Source organism: Emys orbicularis, chromosome 9, assembly GCF_028017835.1.
Source record: "Emys orbicularis isolate rEmyOrb1 chromosome 9, rEmyOrb1.hap1, whole genome shotgun sequence".
NCBI lineage: Eukaryota > Metazoa > Chordata > Testudines > Emydidae > Emys > Emys orbicularis.
In genome coordinates this window covers 99,133,288-99,156,760 of record NC_088691.1, presented here as the reverse complement: position 1 = coordinate 99,156,760, position 23,473 = coordinate 99,133,288, and the positions used below count along the sequence as shown (strand labels likewise).

General features: G+C 42.0%; 1 protein-coding gene across 1 annotated transcript; it reads right to left on the bottom strand.

Moving 5' to 3' along the window:
- Nucleotides 1–6,736: 6,736 nt before the first annotated feature.
- SENP5 (SUMO specific peptidase 5) lies at nt 6,737–23,237 on the bottom strand. Its single transcript, XM_065411067.1, has 9 exons — nt 21,677–23,237; nt 16,497–16,602; nt 16,192–16,339; nt 15,559–15,606; nt 13,884–13,961; nt 10,466–10,603; nt 8,454–8,537; nt 6,943–6,993; nt 6,737–6,847 (listed from the first exon to the last, which is right to left on the bottom strand). The coding sequence occupies exons 1-9, from the start codon at nt 23,235–23,237 to the stop codon at nt 6,737–6,739; spliced, it is 2,325 nt and encodes a 774-aa protein (XP_065267139.1).
- Nucleotides 23,238–23,473: the final 236 nt, after the last annotated feature.

The window sequence follows — 23,473 nt, the reverse complement described above, 5'->3', positions numbered from 1 at the left end:
AGTGTCTTCGGACAGTGCACATCTCCCCTCTTTAAAGGGCCCTGGCACAAGAGCAGCTGCTCCAGTAAGATACTCAAGTGACTGTAGTGACACGGCAGGGGAGTGCCGTGGTTCAGTGCGCTGTTGAACTCCACCATACACAGCTCTTTGTTCTAACACTTTACTTCCCAAAAAGGTTTGCGTAGTCAGGAAGGATGGGCTTTATATGCACCTACAACAGAAACAAAACTGGACTTACCTTGTACTCTAAATTCTGTCCTTTATGTAGCTAAACAATTCATACATCTTTAAATGTCAGTTCCCCCGGGCCTCCAATTTACCTCGTTGCAACTTTTGGTTAAAGGCTCCATAATGACTTCAAAACCTCTCCCCCACTTCAAGGGCTTTGGTAACTTAACAGAGCTGTGGAAACAAACTTGAGAGTGCAGAGTCTCTTTGGAAACAATTGGGACCTTAAAGAGTGAACTAATGCCATGTTTGAGGAGACAAAATAAGCACTAGTCAGCTGAATCAAATCTGAAAAAAAAAAATCACCGGAATGAGCATTGCCCGGAATTTCAGGGGGGGAAATTCCTTGCTTGTGTTCAGAGGAAACAAGTTAGTTTATTTTTCAAGATATTTTACTCAGTTTCCAACAATATAGGTTGCATGTTACGTGTTCAGAAGACTAAATTCTATCCCCAAATCCTTCTAGTCTGTTGCTTGCAAAATCCATTAAGTTCAGGCACAAGCAAGCCAGACTCATCTCTTTTGCTCCTGATGCCTATTACATATAAATAGTAATTATTGTTTCTGGCAAGACTCTAGTTCTGTTATGATTTTGTATTTTAATGATCTGATTTCTTAGTACTCTCTACTGAAAGAATATATTTAACAAGCATCCACATTTCCTCCACGAGAGGGTTTTTAAATTATGAATGTAATAAAGACAAGGATGTTGCCAGATGATTAATAGCTTAAAGAGACATTTCTTACTAAGCCGTCATTTTCCCCCATTTGCCACACATTCAATCCCTGTACATTTTTATAACATTCAGCAAGAGATGCACAGTTTAACTCTAGAGCTACATAACCAAGTTACCCAGCAGTGCTATTTTTGTTTTATATAAAAGGAGTAAAAGCAAGTCAAATTCTACCTGTTCTACTGACAGATCTACATTGTTTAAGTATCTCCTTAGTATAAGATAGATGTCTACTATACGCAGCTTTCTTCTATTTAATGCATACAAGATGCCTCATTTTGTAAATTGGTCACAGCTCAAACTACAGAAAGTTGCAACATTTCACCCCTATAGAACATCCAAAAAATAAATAAAATAATAAGTCATTGTCTGCAGTTCAGAGTTATTGAGCTAATCAAATTGAGAGAGTTCTCCAGTGAGTGAGATCCCAAACTGAGCTCCCGTCAACATTCCCTTAAAAATCATTTTAATTTTGTTTTAAAAATAATAAAGGTGAAAACACACTGCTCAACGACAACAGGGTCAGTGCTCAACCTTAGTACTTTCATACAATGCAAAAACACACCCAAATATAGTTGTGATTTAGGAAATGTATGAATCTAAGTCACTTTCTAAGGTTTGAGGGTTTTTTTAATTTTCCATCTTAACTTGAACAAAAACTACAGTGGCTACAACAACAAATACTCAAAACTCCCAGGAAATAGAGGTGGGATAGATATTATACTAGAGATAAAATGCAAACTAGCAAAAGAAAGGCAGTTTTTCCAGGTGTGCCTAATCATCACAAGGGAAATACAGAAAGTATGCACGATGTCTCACTTGCAACCCACAAAAAGGGCACGGTAAGACCGGAGGGGCAGCATGTTGCAGTCAGTATTACGGTTCAGCCTTCGTTCAGCAAGATACTTGCAGACAAGACGACCACACCCAGGCTTAGACACACTCTTAAATACCTTGTGGAATCTATTTCCTTTACGTGTATTTACATCAGCAACAGAGTCCGTCATTTTAAACTAGAGATTCACACAAACTGAAAATAGGGAATAAAACTGATTGGCAATTGTGGTTTACATGTGTTACAATTCGGGTAGTTTGAGTTATACCAACAATCTCAAAATAGGTAAAGCCCCCATTTCGTGCTTGTAGTACAATTTGACTGTTGACTGGACAAATCTCTTCAGAACAAGTTCTGATATTTGCTATGTATTAGACAATCCAGTTTAGAGCGGTTTATGGAACTCTCAAATACCACATTAATGGAATTGCTGACAGCCTTAACTACAGCCAAATAAATATGCCTCTTATAATAAAGGCACTCTCCACACATCTGAAGCACTATACGAAATAGCAAACTGACTGCAGGTTAGTGAACTCCATCTCCTTTAAGGGATGAGGAGCATTCTTGAACAAGACTTAAACTGCCTACGTTTCACAATGTAAACACTCCAGTGGGTCATGTTCTGCATGCCCATGATGAACTGCAGCCCTACACTAACAATTATGTAAGTGAAGTGTGCAGTTAATATCTTGGTTCAACTTTCCCTGGCGTTCCTTTCTCAGATTCCCCGCACTGGAATGTTAAGCTGCATATTTGAGTGTCTGTTTTCTACAGTGCCCCATAATCAACTGAAATTAGCATACTTCTCGGCAAGCCACGGGCTGACAAGCTGGCAAATAGATGAGTTTAGAGAAACATGCATCCAACTCTCCACTTCACTAACATCACAAGGCTGCAGATTAAAGATGCAAGATCCTTTTAAAAAAAAAAAAAAAAATCAAGAAATGTGCATATATGAAATCATTTCAATGCATTTGTTTTCCAGTTAAATATGAGGGTTATAAATGCGCTGTGCTATGGCTGATGCCACCAGCTAGCGGGCCTAGACTCTTCCCCCTCTCCCATTTAGTGTAATTGAATTTGGGTTCTTAGCAAGTAGGCATCAAGCCAAAAGACAGCAGGAAAAGGTCCAATGTCTAAATCATGAATGGAAAACCCTAAATTCAGAGATCTAGGCCAGTGGTTCTCAAGCCATTTGCGGCCCAATCAGCACAGAGCTGCGGTCCATCCATCCTCAGGGCCATACAGGTAGTAAATATATTGTGTCGATGCGGCCCACGTAACACAGAGAGAGCTGCATATGTGGCCCACAATGGTAAACAGATTGAGAACTACTGATCTAGGCATAGTCTAGATCAGGGGTTCTCAACCTGGGGGTCATAACCACCCTGCCTTTCCCCTACTGCTAAATGGGAGGGCGTTCTGAGATGGTCCTGGTTTGGAAGAGGTTGAGAATAGGTTGATCATAAGAAAAGGTTCCGAAACATAGGCCTCTCAGTCCATCAAGTGACCAAAGATTCCAGTGAATTAGGAAATCAAATACTCATGGACACGGACTCCTCTATGGAAAGTGCTCCATCATTTCTGATCCGAGAACAGACTTGCTTGGGAATCTCACATTCTGAGAAGTGTCCCACTTGGCATACCACCAACGTACTATATATACTCGTTCACAAGCCGAATTTTTTTTAGTAAAAAAGGGAAGCACCAGAGACGGGGGTCGGCTTATGAACGGGTACAGAGAGGGAGAGGTGGGACACAGCCCCTCCCCCCAACAGAGGGAGCAAGGAGAGGCAGCACAGCCAGAAGGGAAGAGGCGGGGCCAATGTCTCTCCGCTTCTGGCCACGCTGCTCTCCCCCCAGCCTCCGAAGCAGCTGCAGCTCCGGGGCTGGCAGGCTGCAGCCGTGCCGCTCAGCCCCGCCCCCCAGAGCAGGCTGTGGCCACGCCGCCGGAGCACACTGCGGCTGAGCCATCCGGCCCGGCCCGCTGGAACATGCTGCGGGCGCCGCCCGGTCTGGCCCACCGGAGCAGGCTACGGCCGCGCTGCCCAGCTCCAACCAGGCCAGAGACATCCTCCCCAGATAAGGTGGGAAGGGATGGGATGGGGAGAGTGTGGGGGTCCTGGACTGGGGGGGGGTCATGTGGGGGTGGTCACAGGGGTTACTCCCCTGACTCCCAGCTTCTCCCCCCCCAAAAAAATTTCCCCACCAGTTGCTGTCCCGGCCCATCAGGGTAAGCAGCTGGCACGCTGGGACACTGTTTACTTAGGTTTACCTCCATGCCTGCAGACGCTCAAGGTAAACAAACTGTCTCGGCCCGCCAGTGGCTTATCCCCATGGCCCGGGAGCCAAAGTTTGCTGACCCCTGAATTATAGGGTCAGCTTATTGAACGGGTTATAAAAATTTTCCATTTTTACTTATCCATCTTGGGGGTCGGCTTATAAACGAACCAGCTTATGATCGAGTATATACGGTAATTCATTTTTTAAAAGTTGCCTCGCCTCTCGCCAATATCCTGAATTACAAAAGCGGACATCTAAAATCAAAACGACTTGTCACCATTTATGCGATTTATTCTTTGCATTTCACTCACCTTGGACAGCAAAACTAAACTAAGTTTCATTTTTGGTTAAAGGCCAACGGATGCAATTTTTGGTCCCAGACACTAGGACAGGTGTGCTGGGGTTGTATTCACAACAGTGTAGAAGAATGCTTAAATAAATCCATGGACTTTTCTAAACCAAGATGCACGAAGTTTAAATGTTGAGCTTACTTAGGCCTTGAACCAAGTGCCCAATTCAGCGAAGTATTTGAGCAAGTGCCTAATTTTAAGCATATGCTTAAGAACCTTGCTGAATTGGGCCGAAGGCTTGATGCTGCAAGCCCTTGTGTGGTGTACGGTTGGGAGCACAAGGCTGTTGCACTATGCATGAGCACAAAATAAGACTAAGTGCTAAGCATAATCCTCTGCACAGAGCAGCCCCTCTGGGCCTACTCCCTTACTTGAAAAAATTACAGTGTAAAGAAAGGGGAGCAGCAGAGCATGGTGAGAAAGTGGGCGAGGAGATGCCATGCATTTAGTTATATGCTCTCTCCTATTCAGTCTCAAGCCGGCTACTAGGAGTTGGTGTGGTGATGTCACCAATGCAGCATCAGATTCCCCTGCGTTCTGTCTTGCACTTAGCTAGGCAACATTCCTACACCACATGGGGCAGGATCAAGTCTCTAGTACAGGAGTAGGCAACCTGCAGCACGCGAGCTGATTTTCAGTGGCACTCACACTGCCCGGGTCCTGGCCACCGGTCCGAGGGCCTCTGCATTTTAATTTAATTTTAAATGAAGCTTCTTAAACATTTTAAAAACCTTATTTACTTTACATGCAACAATAGTTTAGTTATATATTATAGACTTATAGAAAGAGACCTTCTAAAAACGTTAATGTATGACTGGCACGCGACACCTTAAATTAGAGTGAATAAAGACTCGGCACACCACTTCTGAAAGGTTGCCGACCCCTGCTCTAGTATATCTTAGATCAGTGGTGGGCAACCTGCGGCCCGCCGCTTCCACTGGCCGGGATCGGCGAACCGCGGCCACTGGGAGCTGCGGGCAGCCGTGCAAATGTAAATAAACGGTCTGGCGGCCCACCGCAGGTTGCCCACCACTGTCTTAGATTGCACACTTTTTGGGGCAGGGACTGTATCTTTTTGTTCTGTAGGTACAGCGCCTAGCACAATGGAACCCTGGTCCGAGATGGGAGCGCCTAGGTGCTGCCATGCTACAATTCATAAACAAAAGGGATGAAAAGAGTGTTTAAGATAGTCAAGTACCATGAAGAGGAGCGGAAAGATACTTTTTGACGGAATTAAAGTTATAGAATTGGGGTTGGGGGGGGGGGGGGGAGAGAGAGAAAAGAGAAATGGGATGGACAGAACAGCTAGAAGGGAATCCAATTTCAGAAGAGAGACCCAGAAGGAAGATGGCTACAGTGAAAGAGGAAATGAAACGCAACACTTCACCTTAGCCTATTTATAGAATTTACCTAAGATGTGAACAGTTGCTAGTTACCAAATCCTACGTTAAAACTAAGTTTTGCATCTTCAGGGTCAGTTTCATCATTCCCCCTCTAACATTCCAAGACACATGCACAATCATCAAGGCTCCCAAAGCACATATGAACATACTGTCAATCTGAATAGCTGAATATCTCCATGTTTTATTATACAGTCAAGTGCCGAAGTCTCATTTGTGCAAAGGCTGCTTTTCAACCACAGGGAACAGGGTGATAACGACAGCTAGATAAATGTTAACAGAGAACAATTTTTTTATTAGTGACTTCAACTCTATTCAAAGGGGGTCTCTCCACACAAAGTCTGTAGGCAGATTTATCCAGCCCTCCCCCCACCCCCCCAAAAAGCGGGCATTCAGTACTACACAGCCACAATGAGAAAAATGGAATAATTTGAGTTTTCAAAAAAGGTTCTAGCTGCTCTTTTTATGGCATTGAATTTTTTTGATACATTCAAAGCATTATTGCATCAGAAAACGGATCATGCATCTTTATGTTGTCAGACAAATTTTTAACCTGTATTCTGTCATTTCTAGCTACATTTCAAAGGTGCACCAAATCTACAGTTTTATACCTTTTTTTAGTTGCATGCTTTGCCTATATGCATGCGTCGATAATAAATATTAAATACAGGAAAGAACATAAAAGAGGAAACCAAACTGACATTAGGAATATTTTGTGGCAGCTCTGTTAAGTCCTGCCAGGGAAAGAGCAGAAAAAGTTGAGGTAACATCGTGGCCACACCACTCAGCTGAGAGTCATTTGAAATTCACGGAAGTTTTCAGAAATTCAAGTACACAAACACCAGCTGGAACTCTTCAGAAATGCCAGAGAAATAGCTTGATTTTTTTTTTTTTTTTTTATTGTTAATCTATTAGCTGGCGCTCACACAGCTCCTTGTAAATCCTTTTTCTTACTCGTGGCATATCTTCCTGGGAGAACTGAAAAGGCTGGTCTAAGGCGAGGCACTTGCAGTACTGAGGAAAATGAAAACGCTTAATTGAAACAGGAAAATTGACAAGAGAAATACAAAGAAAAAAATCCACATAACGCTTTAAAATTACACTCTTACCTGGAGCACAAAAACCCCACAGTCACTGTCATTTTTCTGTTGTGGAATGCACTGAGGGAGGAAAAAGAAGCAAGACGTTAAATGACATATCTTTAACCCTTCTTCAACTTTCACTCTATGTTCTATTTAAAATCCAAAATGAGATTTTGCAAGATTAGTGAGCTCTTTTTATTGAAAACTGGTGACTCTGCAACACGTACAGCTTGAGCTGCAATTACTTATTTTGGGCCCAGTCATGCCAGGGGAGGCAAACGCAGCACCTTGTTAGGCTCATGCCTAGTATTTAAGAGAGTAGATATTTTATGACCGATAAATTACAGCTCTCCCTCCTATATCTGGTGTTTAATGACCAATTCAGGATAGCTTCCTCTCAATTACTTTAAATAAATATTTTAACATTACTGTCTACTTTACTCAGGTCAGACTTCAAGACATCAGCAAACTCACACAAGCCTAGAGAAATGTTTCCCTAGGTATTTGTGCTATAGAAGGTGGATCCCCATCCTCCCCACAGATCTTGAAGGAAGCAATGGGCAATTTATGGGCAGGCATTGCAATGTTTCAGTTAGTGGCCTGCACATTGCACGGTTGCTGGCCTGGAACGATGCCTGTAAAGAGACAGTGAATTCACCGCAAATGACAGCCTTTAATTTCCTGGCTTTGCCAGATCATCTCTCTCTCTCTTTTTTTTTTTTTTTTACTTGCAACTCACTAGCTCTCAGACATTCATATTTCCTTTAAATCCAGAGCATTGCAAGAGGAAAAATGATACTTTCCTAGAGCCAAAATCATCCACCACACAGGGCTACATAGAAATAAGGGGGAGACATGCATCTTGGATCCTCTCAGCATTGCCCTGGAACCTAGAAATAGCTCCGGTGAGTGGGGAGCCGTTGGGAGACTGTCTAATGTTCAATGACCTGTTTTATATCCTCAGCCATTATGGGGCAGTTATGCAAGTCACAAATTCCCTCGTTCGCACTTCACACAAGTTGTTCCCTTTTATCACTGCCAGACATAGTTTATTTGTTAGCGAATATAGTGCTGGTGAAATGTGCCAGACGGACAGCCCTGGAGACCAAAGCACTCTGTCTATCCACAGCAGTACTTGTCTTTCACCTCATACTGTCCCCTGCTGATGCGCTTCAACCTTTGGGAGCAGTCACCTCTAAAGAGGAGAGGAGCTGGCCTCTACTGAACACACAGTTCTTTACCCCTCTGCCAACATGGGTGCTGATTGTAGTGGCTTTGCAATGTGAATAACTTCTCCACCAGCGTCTGGGCGGAGGCCACCAGCTCATTTAACAGGCGAGAGAGGCCTGGTGGGATCTGAACGAGCAACCAAGAGCCCATTAGCAAGCCCAAGTCATCCAGCTTCTTCCTTTTTGTTCATTTAAAAATAAATATTTACTGCTTCTTTAAATAACGTGGATTTAAAAGTGAAGGCGGCCCACGCAAGAGACTCAGCTTGTAGAAGATTCATACTGGGGTTTAGAGGGGCTGGCACTAACCTTTGTAACAGCAGTTTGCCATCCCTGAAGAAATTCAGGATGATTCTTCTCTCTTGCTTCAGTCAGTAAATACTTTCGTATGTTCTTAAAAAGAAAATCAGAGCCTTATGGTTACACACAAATTAAAGCCAAGGAAAAAGGCATGCGGGTATGTTTAACCAGCGTGAGTTTGGCCCTTGTGCTTAACCCAGCTCTAGCGGTTAAGGAGAGAACTAACTGGCTTCATTGAGCACCAGGGCTGGATTTGGCCCGCCAGTCCACGCAGAAATGCAGTGGAAACCCCCACCACACTTGGGGCCATTAAAAGTAGATTGGGCAAAGTGCTAGAAAATGAACTGTAGAGAAGAATTTTGTACTGGCAGGAAGATGCACTAGATGGGCTAGCCTTGTCCAGTTTTAATTTATTTGATTGGCCGAGCTTGTGGGGCCCTGACACACAATTTGATTGCATTTCTCTCTTTGAACGTCACATGATAACTTTTGACCGCTGCATCCGATCAATTCCAAAGTTTCAGGGCAGGTTCTCGGCATCAATACATAGAAGCCTATTGATTTGGGGGGGGGAAATCGGAAAATCCAAAAGGGGGGAGGGGGACAGCATCTGGTTAGCAGAGCCACACCTTCAACCACCTCTGTAATTCTCTATAAATCAAAGAACTGGTTGTTGGCAGAAATGAATACAGTCCAGCATAACAACCTCTCTCATTTTACCATGTCCCAATTAATCTTACAACGTTGACACCCTTCAAGAAAAGAAAAAGGAAAATAAAAATGGGGGGGGGAGAAATAGGGAGTCACACGGAACCCCTGCCAGGGGAGAATGGGGAATTGTGGCATGGTGAAGATTGCAGAAAGTCCCTGAAATATATGGGAACGGCAGGGTGGCACACAGGGAGCTTGTGAACAATGGGAATGGAGGGATGCAAGAAGCCCCTGATGTCTGCAATGAGCATGGCCTACAGAAGCAAAGTGTGCAACTCTCTAGTTCTATAAACATCAGGGTATGTCGACACTACAGCCGCTGCTGCAGCTGGGCTGTAGATGCTTCCTCGATTGACGGAAGGGGTTTTCCCATTGATATAGTTAATCTACCTCTCCAAAAGGTGGTAGCTTGGTCAGTGGGGCCTAGCTGTGTCTATAGGAGGGGTTAGGTCAACCTAACAAGATCGCACAAGGAGCTACATTTTTCATAGCTTTGACTGATGTAGCTAGGTCGATCTAAGTTTTAGGAGTAGGTGAGGCCTCAGCTTTATCTTTGGCAGTTGCTGATGGGAAACTTATTTTAATTCTGACATCCTTTCCGTGAGCTCTGTAAAATAATTGCTACTCTGCCTTAATACACACTACACACACTTCAAAGCTGCAGCCTGCTGTATTAGCAAGCAATTAGGTCAGCTTTGCAAAACAGCCACTAAAACTGGTCAGTCCAGGCCAAACTACTTGCCTGCGTTTTACCATCATGATTGAAATATTATCAATCGACCAGACATTTAAGAAAAAAAATGCTGGTACCTGCACTCCTCAAAAAAATAAAACAAAACAATCTTTGGTTCACAAGATGTGCAAACGGCTATCTTATTCCTCTTTGAACAATGGATTTCTCTTACTGTACTAGGCTTTAAGCAGTTGTTTTTGTGGGAGTGCTACAGAAGAAGAGAACACACAACAGAAAAGTTTGCTAGACACAGATTGGTTGTATAAATATGGCAATGGAAGACCTGGGCTTTATTCCCAGGTCTGGCACAGAGTCGCTGTGACCTTGAAGAAGGTCCATGTCTCAGTTTCCCCATCTGTCAAAGAAGTTAATAACTCTCCTGCACCTTTGTAATCACTTTGAGAACTGGATGAAGGCAATAGAAGTGCCCAGTATTTATTTTATTTTTAGTGCATGCACAGAGATTACATAAAGCACGATGCCCCCAAAACCGAGACTTATTTTGGAGAGGATAAAAATTTAATTCTTAAAGCAAGGATCCAAGCACTTTAAGCGTAACTATAATAATTCCTCTTACCTCTACACAAAATTTAAAATGAATGCCTTGGGAATCGTAAAATGAAATAATTCGGTTAGGGATGTTCACAGTAATGAGGGACCAGTGGACTTCCAGGTGAATAGGAATTAACAGGAGAGTCTTTTTGAACAAGTCCACCTGACAAACAAAACAGTAAGTATTACCAAACAGGGGAACAGACCACATGCAAGTTAAATACGCTTCCCACAACACTGTATTTCTTTTAAAACAGAACATCTTTGCCCTCTCCTGACCCTGAAAGTTCTCTTCTTTTAACTCCCTCCAAGAGCTCTTCACGCGGGCATTTCAGTCACACGTTTGTGTCTTGTACTAGATGCAAGACATTGTTGCAGTAGAAAAAACAACGATGAACACTGTGGGGGTTCCACATTTAGTCTTCACCTGCAATTGCAACCAAGCACGCTCGATTTACGTGTTAGAACGGAGGGTGCCGTGGGCACTCACTTTAACTAACATGGCTAACACAACCTGCAAGCAAGCTAGGTCATTTATACATCTTCGGCAAGGACGTTTCTGCAGTGAGAACTCAGCTGATTTGTACCGACTCTGCAGTGCTGATGGCGGTAAAAATGGGTCAGCAGATTAAGCAATCAGGACTCAAAGAAACCACACAGAAACAGCAGGCCGAGGCACTTTTCTGACCCGTATTCACTGTAACATAGCACTTTGTTCTTGCCCAGTGAACTGCAGCTCGGACAATGAAGAGGCAGAGATACTTTCCAGGGCACAGATCTTCTTCCTGTGTCTGCACACTGCCTAGAACATTTGGTGTGCTTCTATAAAGTCCAATAAGCAATATAAAACAGGGCGTGACTCTCCATTGCAAAGTCAATGAAAGAGGAGGCTAATATACTATACAGTGCCTAGCACACCAGGGTCCTGTGCCATGACTAGGGCTATGCAGTGCTACTGTAACACACAAAAAATCAATAGATCTAGTCCACAAGCAAGGACTCAGAGGGCATAGGGAGTGACAACAACAAAGTTTTGGGTAAGGGATGACGGCATCTTAATGTTGAGGACAACAGTTCCTTAAGGAAGGTTTTACGTGCTTACGTTGTTTAATTCCTAGTGCTTGGAATGGCAATGGAAAGCAAATGTGGATTTCCAGATCCCCATGCACTAGATTTTGGTTTATATGAAGAGCCATTACACACAACGGAACATTCGGAAGGCACAGTGAACAACTCATCCTGCATCATTAATGGAGCACAGGCAATTACTGGATTAGGATACTTTACCCAGCAGCAGAGGTACTGCAGTCAGACAGGCAAACAAGGGAGAAGGACTAATACCACCTTAAAAATGATATGGAATGGCGGGATCTAAACAACATGGCAAAGTTGAGAACACTCCCATTTTTTTTTTTTTAAGAGTAGATCAGGATTTATTCTTTTGGAAGTAAGGCATTGGAACTGCTTTGGTCTTCAACGGCACTGTCCCCCTCAATCTTCTCTTTTGTCCCCCAAAAGCACGTGATATTGGTAGAATCTTGTTGTGTACGCCAGAAATGCAGAAGAAACAGGACACTGGACTAACTGGACTGGTCTGATCCTGCAGGGTAATTCCTATCTATTTTTAAAAGCACTACGCAATTTGTACAAAGCATAGTGTCCATGCTATAATACTACGAGTGGGAGAGGGGCGGGTTACATCTGTCGTAAGGAAATAAAGTGTCCGTATGAACATTAGTGGGTAACACACATGATGCAAACAAGAGGTCAGACAGATACACTTCTACCCCGACCTAATGCGACCCGATATAACAAGAATTCGGATAGAACGCGATAAAGCAGCGCTCTGGGGGGGGCGGGGCTGCGCACTCCGGCGGATCAAAGCAAGTTCGATATAACGCGGTTTCACCTATAACGCGGTAAGATTTTTTGGCTCCCGAGGACAGCGTTACATAGGGGTAGAGGTGTATTTGGAAGTGCTCTGCACCCAGCAGCTCATATTGATAATGTGTTTCGATTTGGAAATGCTACAGCAGTGCCTCACGTTCCTCTGTAGGCCAGGCTGCATATCCCATGTTGCACCACAGTCTCCCCTCTTGGAAACCAGACAGGGGGCCCAGCCTACAAAGGAGAACTGGGACATTAAGCAACCAAACTACCACTCCCATGAGGCGTTGCACCAATGTATGCAAACTAAAATATTTGGGTTTTCAGATGACAATTTGAACATTTTTGCAGAAAGCAGACACTTTTCCTGAAAAATGTTTAGTCATAAACCCAATTTTCAATGCTAAATGCTCAGTCCTTGAAAGTCTGGCCCTTTGCCTTTATATCTGTACTTGACTTGTGAGAGCTATTAGTATCAGCATTTATATAACAATTTTTTGTGACAGCCTATTGCTTTTATTACAAGGGAAATGAAGTTTCCCCTCAGTGCAGTGGTGTAAGAAACAGGGATCTACTTTGGAAGGGACCCACAACAGTTTAGGGCCTGACTTTAGGGATTTTTTTAACAAATATTTTCAAGTTACTTTCATGTAATACAGTCCTGTCCCCATCTGAACACTCCCCAACAATGATGTGAGCATAATCAATAGTGCTCTAGAACATGAGAACCAAAAAAGTGACTAGTCTAGTTTCACTTACCAAGCTTTTGCAAAATGTATAAAGTACATCACTGACCGTAGTGAAAAAGCAAATTAGAATTTAATAAGTCCAGTTTTAATAAGCTCTAGTAAAAGATTTGGATCATCTAAACAGTATCCCTTTAAAGACCACTGGTATATTAAAAAAAAAAAAAGTCACATTTCACCACAGGGGAGGTAAACAGAAACCTGGTAACTTTTCAATTCCTTTATCAAAGTACACTACAATTCCTATTTGAAGATGGGCTAGCCTGATTTTTTTGTTTAATACCTGTGTTAAAAGGTGGCTCTACTGTACACGCAGTCTCTAAAAATGCTTTGTGCGGTTTCTTGTTGGTCATCTCTAAATTTCCGTACCAAATGTGCAAGCGTTTACAAATAGAGATTTTTTTTTTCTTTCAGCTGACAGCCCCATACAAACCAACTTGACTTCGAGAACCCAGGCTGAATTCTTTGCCTCTCATACACCATCACCAGAAAGAAGGGGTTTTGCCATCCAAACTGAGTTGTTAGCTACCACCCCTTTTTGCTAAGCTCCAAATGATAATGAAACTTTAAAAAAAAAAAAAACAATTCTGTTGATGATGCTGAAGGAGGACTAGAATGCAGTTTTCCCACAGGCTTGTGAGCTGAGCAGTGCTGAGAGGAGTAACAAGCAGTAAAACTTTCTTTTGTCACTTGGTACTAACGTAATTTCAAGTTAAACATTTTCTTGTGAGCGGGGGAGAAATGCTAAATATCAGCATCCAATGGTCTATTCTATACAAATGATAAGCCATCGACAGAATTAAATGGTACCTTTTTAGTCCATCGTTTTACACCATTATATCCTTTGGTTACCAGCTGTCTATGAAAAAAGCTGTTAAAAAAATGAACCTAGAAAGACAAATTAAAAAAAGAAATGAGGGCTAAAAGTGTGCATAAATTCTTCCAGTAATGTCTAACATAACGTCTACATAATTCAACCTCTAGCTGGCTAATACACAAGAACTGAAAAAGCAAAACAGCAAAAGAGACAAGCAAGTCTACAGATGTTTTAGCAAACCTTAAATAGATACTGCTGTTCTTTAGAAAGAAGAGAAACTCTCTATTGCCCTAGAACATGTGATGCGAAGCAGTTTATTTTTTGAACTTGGCATTCCTAAGCCTACGACATGCAGCTGCAATCCTTTGTTTAGGGAGAAGAGGCTAAAGAAGAGTTACAGATATTATTCTCCTGCATTCCAGGGATTAAAATCACTGGAGGATGGGGGAAAATCATATTTTCCCATCCTCCCTACATAACTTGCTGGAAACTCCTTCCATTTTCTGCTCTGACTCAGAACCAGATAATTTGATTGTTAAAAGATATAAAGTTTAAGACACAAAAACATGGACATCAGCGTTCAACCCTCTGGCCAGTTACAGACTTCACAAAAATGCTTCTGAAATTACAGAATACTTTTGTCTCCTGTGTCACATCTTTTGCAAGTAACTACAACCTATTGTTGTGGCGAAAGGTTGTAGATTTTTACAGTTAAACCGAATGCTAAAGAATTGTTTAACACTTGTGTTAGCCTCTCAATTAAAGGAAGAGATTATTACAAAATGAAAAGCTATAAATCAATCTTATGCAGTTTTACAACATCTGTATTTAATAATCTTGCTAGTATCAAGGAGGTAGAAGTTATTGCTTGAAAAAAGCTGGATAGTTCAGCATTTGAAAATGCTGGATAAAACCCATTAGTTATGCCAACAGAAACTTCTAACTGCATTCTACAAAGTACTAGAACAAGATCTCCCATGAGGATTTAAATTATGCACTATAAAAAGTGGGCACAGGCAGACAGATACACTCTCCAATACCACAGTTCTGGTTCATGCACTGAAAAGCAGAGAGAATACTAATGAGGAATCACTACCACCACCAATCAAAGAAGCAGTTCTCTACATTCTGAGCGAGAACATTAAAGGGTTGCTATACTCTGTGCAGCCAGCCAATCTAAAAATGGCATTGTGTGGTTTCTTTGTGGTCCCAATGATTCCATATTCAATTTGTTCAGCTTACAAGTAAACAGATGGTTCTTCTAACTGTCAGTGCTACAACCAAACTCAATCCAGAATCTGAAAGTCAAGATGGGTTTCTTCTGCCCTGAATGTCAACACCAACAATGAGAGACATTACAGCTGGAAAGTAGTTAAGAACTCTGTTGATGATGCACGAGACAGAAGAGAATCCAGCTCACTTTCGTAATTTTTGTGGCTCTGCGAGCTTAAGAGGAGTAAAAATTTGTACCGGTAAAGTGAACAAAAGACTGACTAAAGGCAGCAGATCTAGTGAGTACAGAGGGGCTATTTTTACACTGTCACTTTGAATCACCATAATGGCATTTTAATCTGAGTTACACCTCCCTCCTATTTGACACATGTACCTATGGTCTTATGCCATCGCTCCCTTTCAACCCCATAATGGACACCTTTTCACAATGCTCACCTTGTCAGGGACTGCATCCATTATGAGTTCACCATACATATTAATAATCTGCAAGAGTTAGTAAAAAATATAATTTGCACAAAAATAACATTGTATTACTGAAAGTAAATTTGAGAGGGCATCTAAAAAAGCACACATCTTTTTTCTAACAAGAAGTTGACTAATTAGAGTAACATTCTATTATACTCTGGAATCAACAATGGGCTGCTAGAGCAGACATAATATAAGCAGATGCTTAAAGACTGCCTCAGTGTGAAATGTTGGTTTAATTCAATTGAAGTCTACTGAGGCACATCTGGAGGACTGCTACTCTCTCTGTTTTTTTGGCTATGGGACTTGCATTGCTGTTACTTTCTCCTCTTCTAGCTAAGTGGGAGGAAATACTATCTTTTCGCACCTGCAACCACGGTCTTCTTGAAGAGGAAGTACAATGTGGTTGCATGAGGACAGGTCTGGGAGTCAGAAACTCAAGTTCTATATTACTGGGTCTGCCAATGAAAAGCCACTCGACCGCTCTGCCTTAGTTTCCCATCTATGAAGCAAGGATAACAGTGACCTACCTCACACAGGGGGTTCTGAGGCTTAGCTAATATTTTTTAACACTTTGAAGAGGTAAACATAAGCATCTCTAACCTGGTCATTTAGCCAGTTCTGACCATCCAGTGTAGCCAGATCATCCATATCTAGCATGTGCTTATTATAGAAGACCCGGAAATTGCAAGTGGAAGATTTTGGATGCCTTGTCCGATACTTCATGATTTCCCTGCTGATAAAAGGCTTTCTGAAACAGAATTGAAAAGGTAGAGACATGGTTAAAGATATTCCAGGTCATACCAAATGGAGCTGTTCCAGCAGGTGTCAGTTTCAATCTGGAATGTAAATTAGTGTGTCAAATAACTTTTCCTTTACAAGTACTAGAATATATTACAGCTACAAACCTATGGGAGAAATCTTCATTAAAGACTTCCTTTAATCTTGCCATGACATCTTTTTCACAGAGTGGAACTAAACTGCCATATTTCTTCATCGCTTCATCTAGGAATCCTTTGAATACATCAGATAAATGAAAAAGCAAACATGTAAAAAGTTGAGTTCTCTAGTCCAACAAAACCAGATATTAGAAATATTTAACAGCACAGTGTCCCACCCACCCGGTGGCAAGTTGCTGCATGCAGTTAATAGAATACAAGAGTTAAAAAGCTCAGAGAGGCACCATTAAAGAGGGGGGAAGTGACCCCAGAACTGAAAGATCACTTAAAAGTCATCATCTACATAAAAATGTTAAACACTTCGAGCCCAATTTTCTTCATTTACGCAGAATTTATACCCAGGTATCCCACTGGAGTTATTCTCAATTTATACTTCTATAAGCAAGAGAAGAACCAGTCCCTTTGCCTATTTCTATTAACATTTTACATATATCTTATTCAAACATTGTAAATTCAGGGTGCCATCAGTTCCTGCAAGAATTAAAGCATTCATTAAAACTAAATTTCTAGCCCTTAGGTTATGAAGATAGCCTCCCACATGCAAAAAGAGTCAATGCAGTACTGTCTGCTGACAGCTACCATGCCTCCGCTGCTGCTCACTGTTTTCTTGAACTGTAGTACAGTAAAAACATATCAGAGTCTGATCAATTTTTACTAACTATTCAGCAGAGAAACTCGAGAATCAAGTCAATTTCACCCTGCTGTTGCTTGTGAAAGCTCTAAGCAGCAGTGACAACAGCAATTGGGGATATTCACTGGAAAAGACCAAAAGGTTGAGTCTAGAGGGAAGGTCTAGCAAACATATGTTTTCTGGCTGCTAAGAGAAACAGAAGTAGAACAGTGGAGACATCACCCCATTCCAGCATCAAGAAGCAGGGTAAGTAGGAGGGAAAAATCATGAGAGAGAAGACTGGAGTAACAGATCATCGAACAACGTTGACGGTTCAGGAGGAAGAGACACCAAATTCTGCAGCTCCCTTCCAGCTGCCACAGGGCTTTTTGGAATCGAGGGAAAAACTTCCAAACATATTGGAAGCCAGAACCAGACGCTTATAAGAAAGATGGAGCCCCAGAAAAGGGACCAGGGACATCACCCGAGTAGGAATTCCAGCATCTTTCCCTTTCCCAGGAGATAGGGGAGGGGACAGATAGCTCCCATCTCACCTGGACATGGGACCCATTGCACTGGGGCTTCTCTATTTTGCATTGGCCTTTTGGCTAGTCCTCCGATTATTTAGGGTCTGATCAAGTTTCCAAGTAGCATGTGTGAGGGTATAGATGGATGGGGTGGGGCAGGGCAAGGCAGGAAAAGGAGAGACTAATGGGATAAGTTGTTAGAAAATAAAATCATGGTATTTTGAGAGATTCTGGGGGAGAAATAGAAGAAGAGAAAAAACTATAGGAGAAGAGATTGAAAACACAATGAAAAGGAAGATACATAAAAAGACAGGGAGGGAGAAAGGCAAAGAGGAAAACAGACTGAAAATAATGTAGGAAGACATATAGAATCATAGAATATCAGGGTTGGAAGGGACCTCAGGAGGTCATCTAGTCCAACCCCCTGCTCAAAGCAGGACCAATTCCCAACTAAATCATCCCAGCCAGGGCTTTGTCAAGCCTGACCTTAAAAACCTCTAAGGAAGGATATTCCGCCACCTCCCTAGGTAACCCATTCCAGTGCTAAATACCATACCATAATGTATTACTGGGGAAAGGTGAAGTGAAGCCAAGAAAGGAAAGAAATTATATTAAACAAAAGTAAGAAGAAACATGAACCACACTAAAAAAAGTATTGAAGTTCATTGCAGACTGTCCTTAATTGTAATTTGGCAAACACTAACAGCATAGCTTGTATTCCTTTAAGTCGTAAAGGGTTGTGATCACAAAAGTGTTTTTCACCCTGGCTAGGAAATACTGTCTTCAGGTTAGACAGTGTTTGAGAAATTATTAAGCCTTATGCTACATATATGTTCTCATGCTTCAGGGACAGGACTGAGGAGTTCTTAGTTCTGTTCCTGGCTCTGGCCGACTTCTGATCTCACTTATGCCGGTGTAAAGCAAGGGTAACTCAAAGGGGAAAACAATCCCAAGTTCAAGTCTGGCACAAAGTTGCAACCTCTCAGTGCCAGCTTCCTCATCTGTAAACAGAGGGCTGAAGTTCTTTAATGCTTGAAAAGAACGTTGAGGTCCTCAGATAGGCAGCACTACAGACGCGCCAAACATTAATTTTTGCAACACCTTTGCACAATAGGGCAAGATTTAGATTAATCTAAAATCCTGGAGAGAGATTAAAAGGACAAACAAAACCACAAATATCAAAGAGGTTGAGAATTAAGACACTGACCCCATCTCTATCTTCCCTCAGTCTGACCTACCATCACATTGATCTTAGGCCCTCGTGCGATACCCCAAGGCTCAAAGAGAACAAATGTGCACTTATTACACCTTCCATCTGAGGCCCTAAGGTTTCTACAAACATTGTTAGTCTAGCTAGGAATGACTGTCTGGGGCCACGTGGATTGGCTGACTGGGCCTTTTTTGATGCCACATGTACCAACATAGCTAGGACCTCTTTATTGGAAAACAAAAATCCCTTCACCCATTCTCTTAAATGGATCGGGGAGAACGCTATTGAGGGGGAGACAACATAAGGGACCTGGAGACCTAAAAGGCAGCCTGATGGACCCTCCTCTCAAAATACTGTCTCTGCAGCACTTTGTGGTCCCTGCAGGCACTTGTAACCCACTGAATATCCAAACTCAATTGGGAATTCCATATGCCAAAATTTGTATTTCGCCACTGACTACCAGTGGAGCAGGATTTGGTCCCCAGTTAATAACAAAGTATATTCAGAGTGAATACTGGGTCATAAACTGCTTATGAAAGCACAGCTGGGTTTCTTGGGAATGGAAAGAGGAGTCCAAAGAGCCCAGAAACTCTTGAGAAAAGAGAGGGGGGGGGGAAAAAAAAAGAGGAAGTGAAAGTCTACTTTTTATTTTTCCTCTTTTACGAGATTTCATATGCCGCCCCCCTCCCCCCCAAATGTAAAACTTTAAGAAAATTAAATATGAATGAACCAGAGTATTAGCAATCAATATTGCCACGGTGTAAATCAGTACGTTAATGGTGAACTTCCTACTTGGAAGAAGTCATTCACCTTCTAGCTTTGTGCCTCACAACATACCTGAATACCACCCCCAACAGCGGGCTAGTTCACATCCAGCTGGTCGTTACTGCTGTAATGAATTAAGCTTCAAACTATCCCTGAGAGGTATAATTATACCAATTTTTTCTACAGTAGAAACTGAGGCCCACTGTTTAAGTGACATGCCCAGGGCCATTTAGCAGTGCCAAAGTAAGTGAACACAAGCCAGATCACCTGATTTTGCCTGTGCTTTAGCCACAAAGCCTCCTCCCCCATCTAGAACATCAAGGGTGGAATTTAGTTGAGCCCTATTTAGATACTTTGGCCATGTATACACCACAGGAATTACAGTGGGATAGCTACGGTGATGCAGCTATGTCAATTCAGCCCCATCGTGTAGACGCAGCCAATAGCAATGGATGGAGTTTTTCCGTTGCTGTAGAACACCGCTTCTCCAAGCAGCAGCAGGTGGATCAACAAAAGCATTTGTCCATCAACCTGTGTCTACACCAGGGGTTAGGTCAGGATAGCTACAACACTCATGGGTATGGATTTCACACACCTCTGAGTTCTGCAGCTACGTTGGCCTAAATTTTAAGTATAGACCAGGCCTTAATTTTGCTTCCGAGTGAACTGAAATGCCCCAGCTGACACACCCAAGTTCAGGGTTCTCAATTTCTCTGCATGGTCTGAAGGAGAGAGAAGCATGATGCCGGTCTGTTCCTCATTTCCCTCTGGCTTGCTTTCCACAGAGAACTGAAAGTAGAGGAACAATGCATATATATTCACTGTGTATGAGCAAATCACTCTGTCTCAATAGGAATTTTTGGGAAATAGGAAGTTCAAAGGAATTTTTGTTCAATGCTAGACCATATTTTGCATCCAGCTTCTCTCCCCTTCACACCATGTTTTGGAGGATCGACCATAAAAAGCTTCCCAATAGTTTCTCCAGACAGGGAAAGTGGAGAATTGGGGCAAAATCTGAGTCTGTCAAATTTAGTAGCAATCCTTTAACACTCCTTGTCAAAGGGAACATATAACAGGCTGTATAATCTACTGAAAATAGGCTGTTCTAATGAAAACCAATTGACCCACAGTTATCTGAGTGTTGCTGGACTCTACCAGTATCTTAATAGTACAGTACAAAAGGGAGTGCTAATTCTTACTACATTGTTATATATATATATATATCCTGACATCAGATAAGGTTGTATATACAACACACTTCAAACACAAGTATTTGTACCATGCTCCACATTAAAAGAAACTCCATCAGGCAGGGTTGGTTCATCATGTATAATGAATATGAGTGTTCCCTTTTGTTTTTTTGAAGTTTTGTTTGGATTTAGACTTTTCTCTATTCAAACATTTAGGGTATGAAAACCCAAAAGTGAAATTGACTGGTTTAGTCTCCTGTTTAAAGGTAAATGAAGCTGAGAAATTACACAGGCAGTAAGCCTAGGGAAAAGCAAATTAGATCACTATCTAAGTTGCCAGTAATATGTGAGATTACCTGATTTTTTTTTAAAGGCATTTTAACCCTATACTGTCCCTTTATAACCTCAAGGTAAAAACATTTTCTAAATTTAAAATGCTGATCCATATTTTTCACAAGCGGCCCAATTCGATTGTATTCTCTAAAACAAAGTAGAAAGATGTACCATTCAACAATTGTTGAAAAATAAAAGGCTTGTGTCAATTAAGCATTATACCCATACTTCAGAAGGTACCATTCTAAAGCTAGCATAAGCGAGCCTGCCAAGTGAGGAAAGTACTGCCCCATTTCCCTTACAACAACCCTCCTCATCACAGCTTCTCATCTCAGTTGGAGTATTAAGCTACACACTTTTTGCAATTCATGGTGTATAACCATTTTAATAAAGGAATTAAAGTGGTAAGGAAACTTCAAATATTCCCAACTTCATATGCTATGCCCAGCTATTCTCAAGAATGACTAGCTTTATAACATGTGTAAAGAGTATACCACAAATCCATGTTGATAACTGCTCATCAGCCACACGAGAAACTTTCTGACTGTTCCTTCTGCCTCCCTTTCGAGTTCCTGATTTTAGTCCTGTGCTTTCTGGCAAAGGCTCCTCTAGGGGGCTTTTACAATAAGGGTGATCTAGTAACTTTGCACTAAAAATGTCCAGATTTATGGAGCCTTCGACTTCCATCTGGGAAGAGCTGTCTTCATTTTGTGCCAGCTCCACCGAAAAAGGTCCATTTGCAAGGTTATTGTTCATATTTGAATCCCCCTTGCAGGATTCTAACAATATCATTTCATCAACACACATAACCTGATTAGATTCTGCATCTTCTTGACCTGAAATTGCAATTTCTCTCTCTGTTACTGAGAGGAAAAGATCCTCATGGCAACTGTCCACTACAGGAGCCTCGTTTGTTTCCGTCCCGTGCAAGGTCTCTGTACCCAAAGGAGCTGTTTTGTGCAGCTCTGGTTGGCAGATTTTAACACTGCCATCTCTGGATGCAGGTTCCTCAGAATGTAGCTCATCACATTGTAATGCATCCTGTGTAAGGCAGATGTCAGATGCAGGTGTCTTATTCTCCTCAGCTACAGGTCCTAGTGTATTATTGTTCATATCTGATGAGCTATACAGGTTCCAAAAGGAGTTATTTTTAGATTTCCAGCAGGAAAACCAGTTACAAAATCCACCTTCAAAATCTCCTTGAAGATTCTCTTGACAGTCCCTGGTAACTTTCTCCACCCAGCTTGGCTTGATTTTACTTGATTTGCAGGTTTTGCCTCTTGCTCTAAGTTTTGGGGATTTTATGATTCTATCCCGAAACCTAATCATAGAAAGTTTCTTATGCATCATAAATACAGGTATCTTTTTTACAGTATACTGGTTAAATCTGGACCTCTTTTTAGTAGTCAAGGGGCCACAAGTTCCATTCTGCTCTATCCCTCTGCAACAGCACCTTCTTTTACTATTGTTTAAGACTACTACGACTGCATTGCCTTCATCATTATTGCGTTCCTCCCCACTGGGTGTGAAACCATCCTTCTTTACAGGTAAGATAGTGTCGCACAGCCCACCACAAAAGGCCCTGTGGTCATTGCCATGCATGCAGCCAAGACTAGCGTCTGCTTGTAATCCAGTGACTCTGTTCAAGAGATCTTCACCCTGAAAGGGTTCATTGTCCAACTTCTCTATTGCCTCTGCACGTGGGCTTCCAGTTTTGCCATCGGGAAAGGGCTTTTTTGCCCTTCTGGACGTTTTTGTAGAAAAAGTGCTGTGTTCAGCAGTTGGTTTTTGATGGTTTTTTGCATTTAGAAGCACGTTAGGAACCCACTCACTCTGGAGTCTGAGTGCCTTCCTTCTGCACTGGAGAGATCGGTACGCTTTGTTCCGGTTTAGGCTCACAACTGATTGAGCACTTTGTCTTTTTCTCTTAGCTAGGAAAAAATGCTTCTTTTGGAAGCAGTATTTCCTGAGCCCCCAAAATCCAGTGGTCCATCTTCTAGAAAGGAACAGCAATCGACTTCTTTTCCAATTTAAATTTCTTCTATGTTCTTTCATTTTTCTGCTGCATTATGATCTCGAAGGGCAGCTGTAAGAATAAGGAACACAAGGTTACATTTCAGATAACTTTGAATTCAAAGCCATGAAAACACAATTCACATTCCTCCGGGAGTGTGTCTGTCTAAAATTCCAAGAGCCTCCCAAATCCCCATATTGCATTAGAAGTTCAAGCATAATGGTTGCAATGGCTCTCTCACCAATGTGTTACATGTGTCCCCTCCCAGTTCTATTAT

Bases quoted from the DNA above. Each gene is read 5' to 3' on its own strand.
- SENP5 (XM_065411067.1), bottom strand. From the start codon at position 23,237: ATGAAAGAACATAGAAGAAATTTAAATTGGAAAAGAAGTCGATTGCTG. The intron at 16,603-21,676 runs GTATACTCTTTA...ATGTATTCAAAG, and splicing joins GTTATCAACATGGATTTGTG to GATTCCTAGATGAAGCGATG. The intron at 6,994-8,453 runs GTTAGTGCCAGC...TTCCTCCCTCAG, and splicing joins GGCAAACTGCTGTTACAAAG to TGCATTCCACAACAGAAAAA.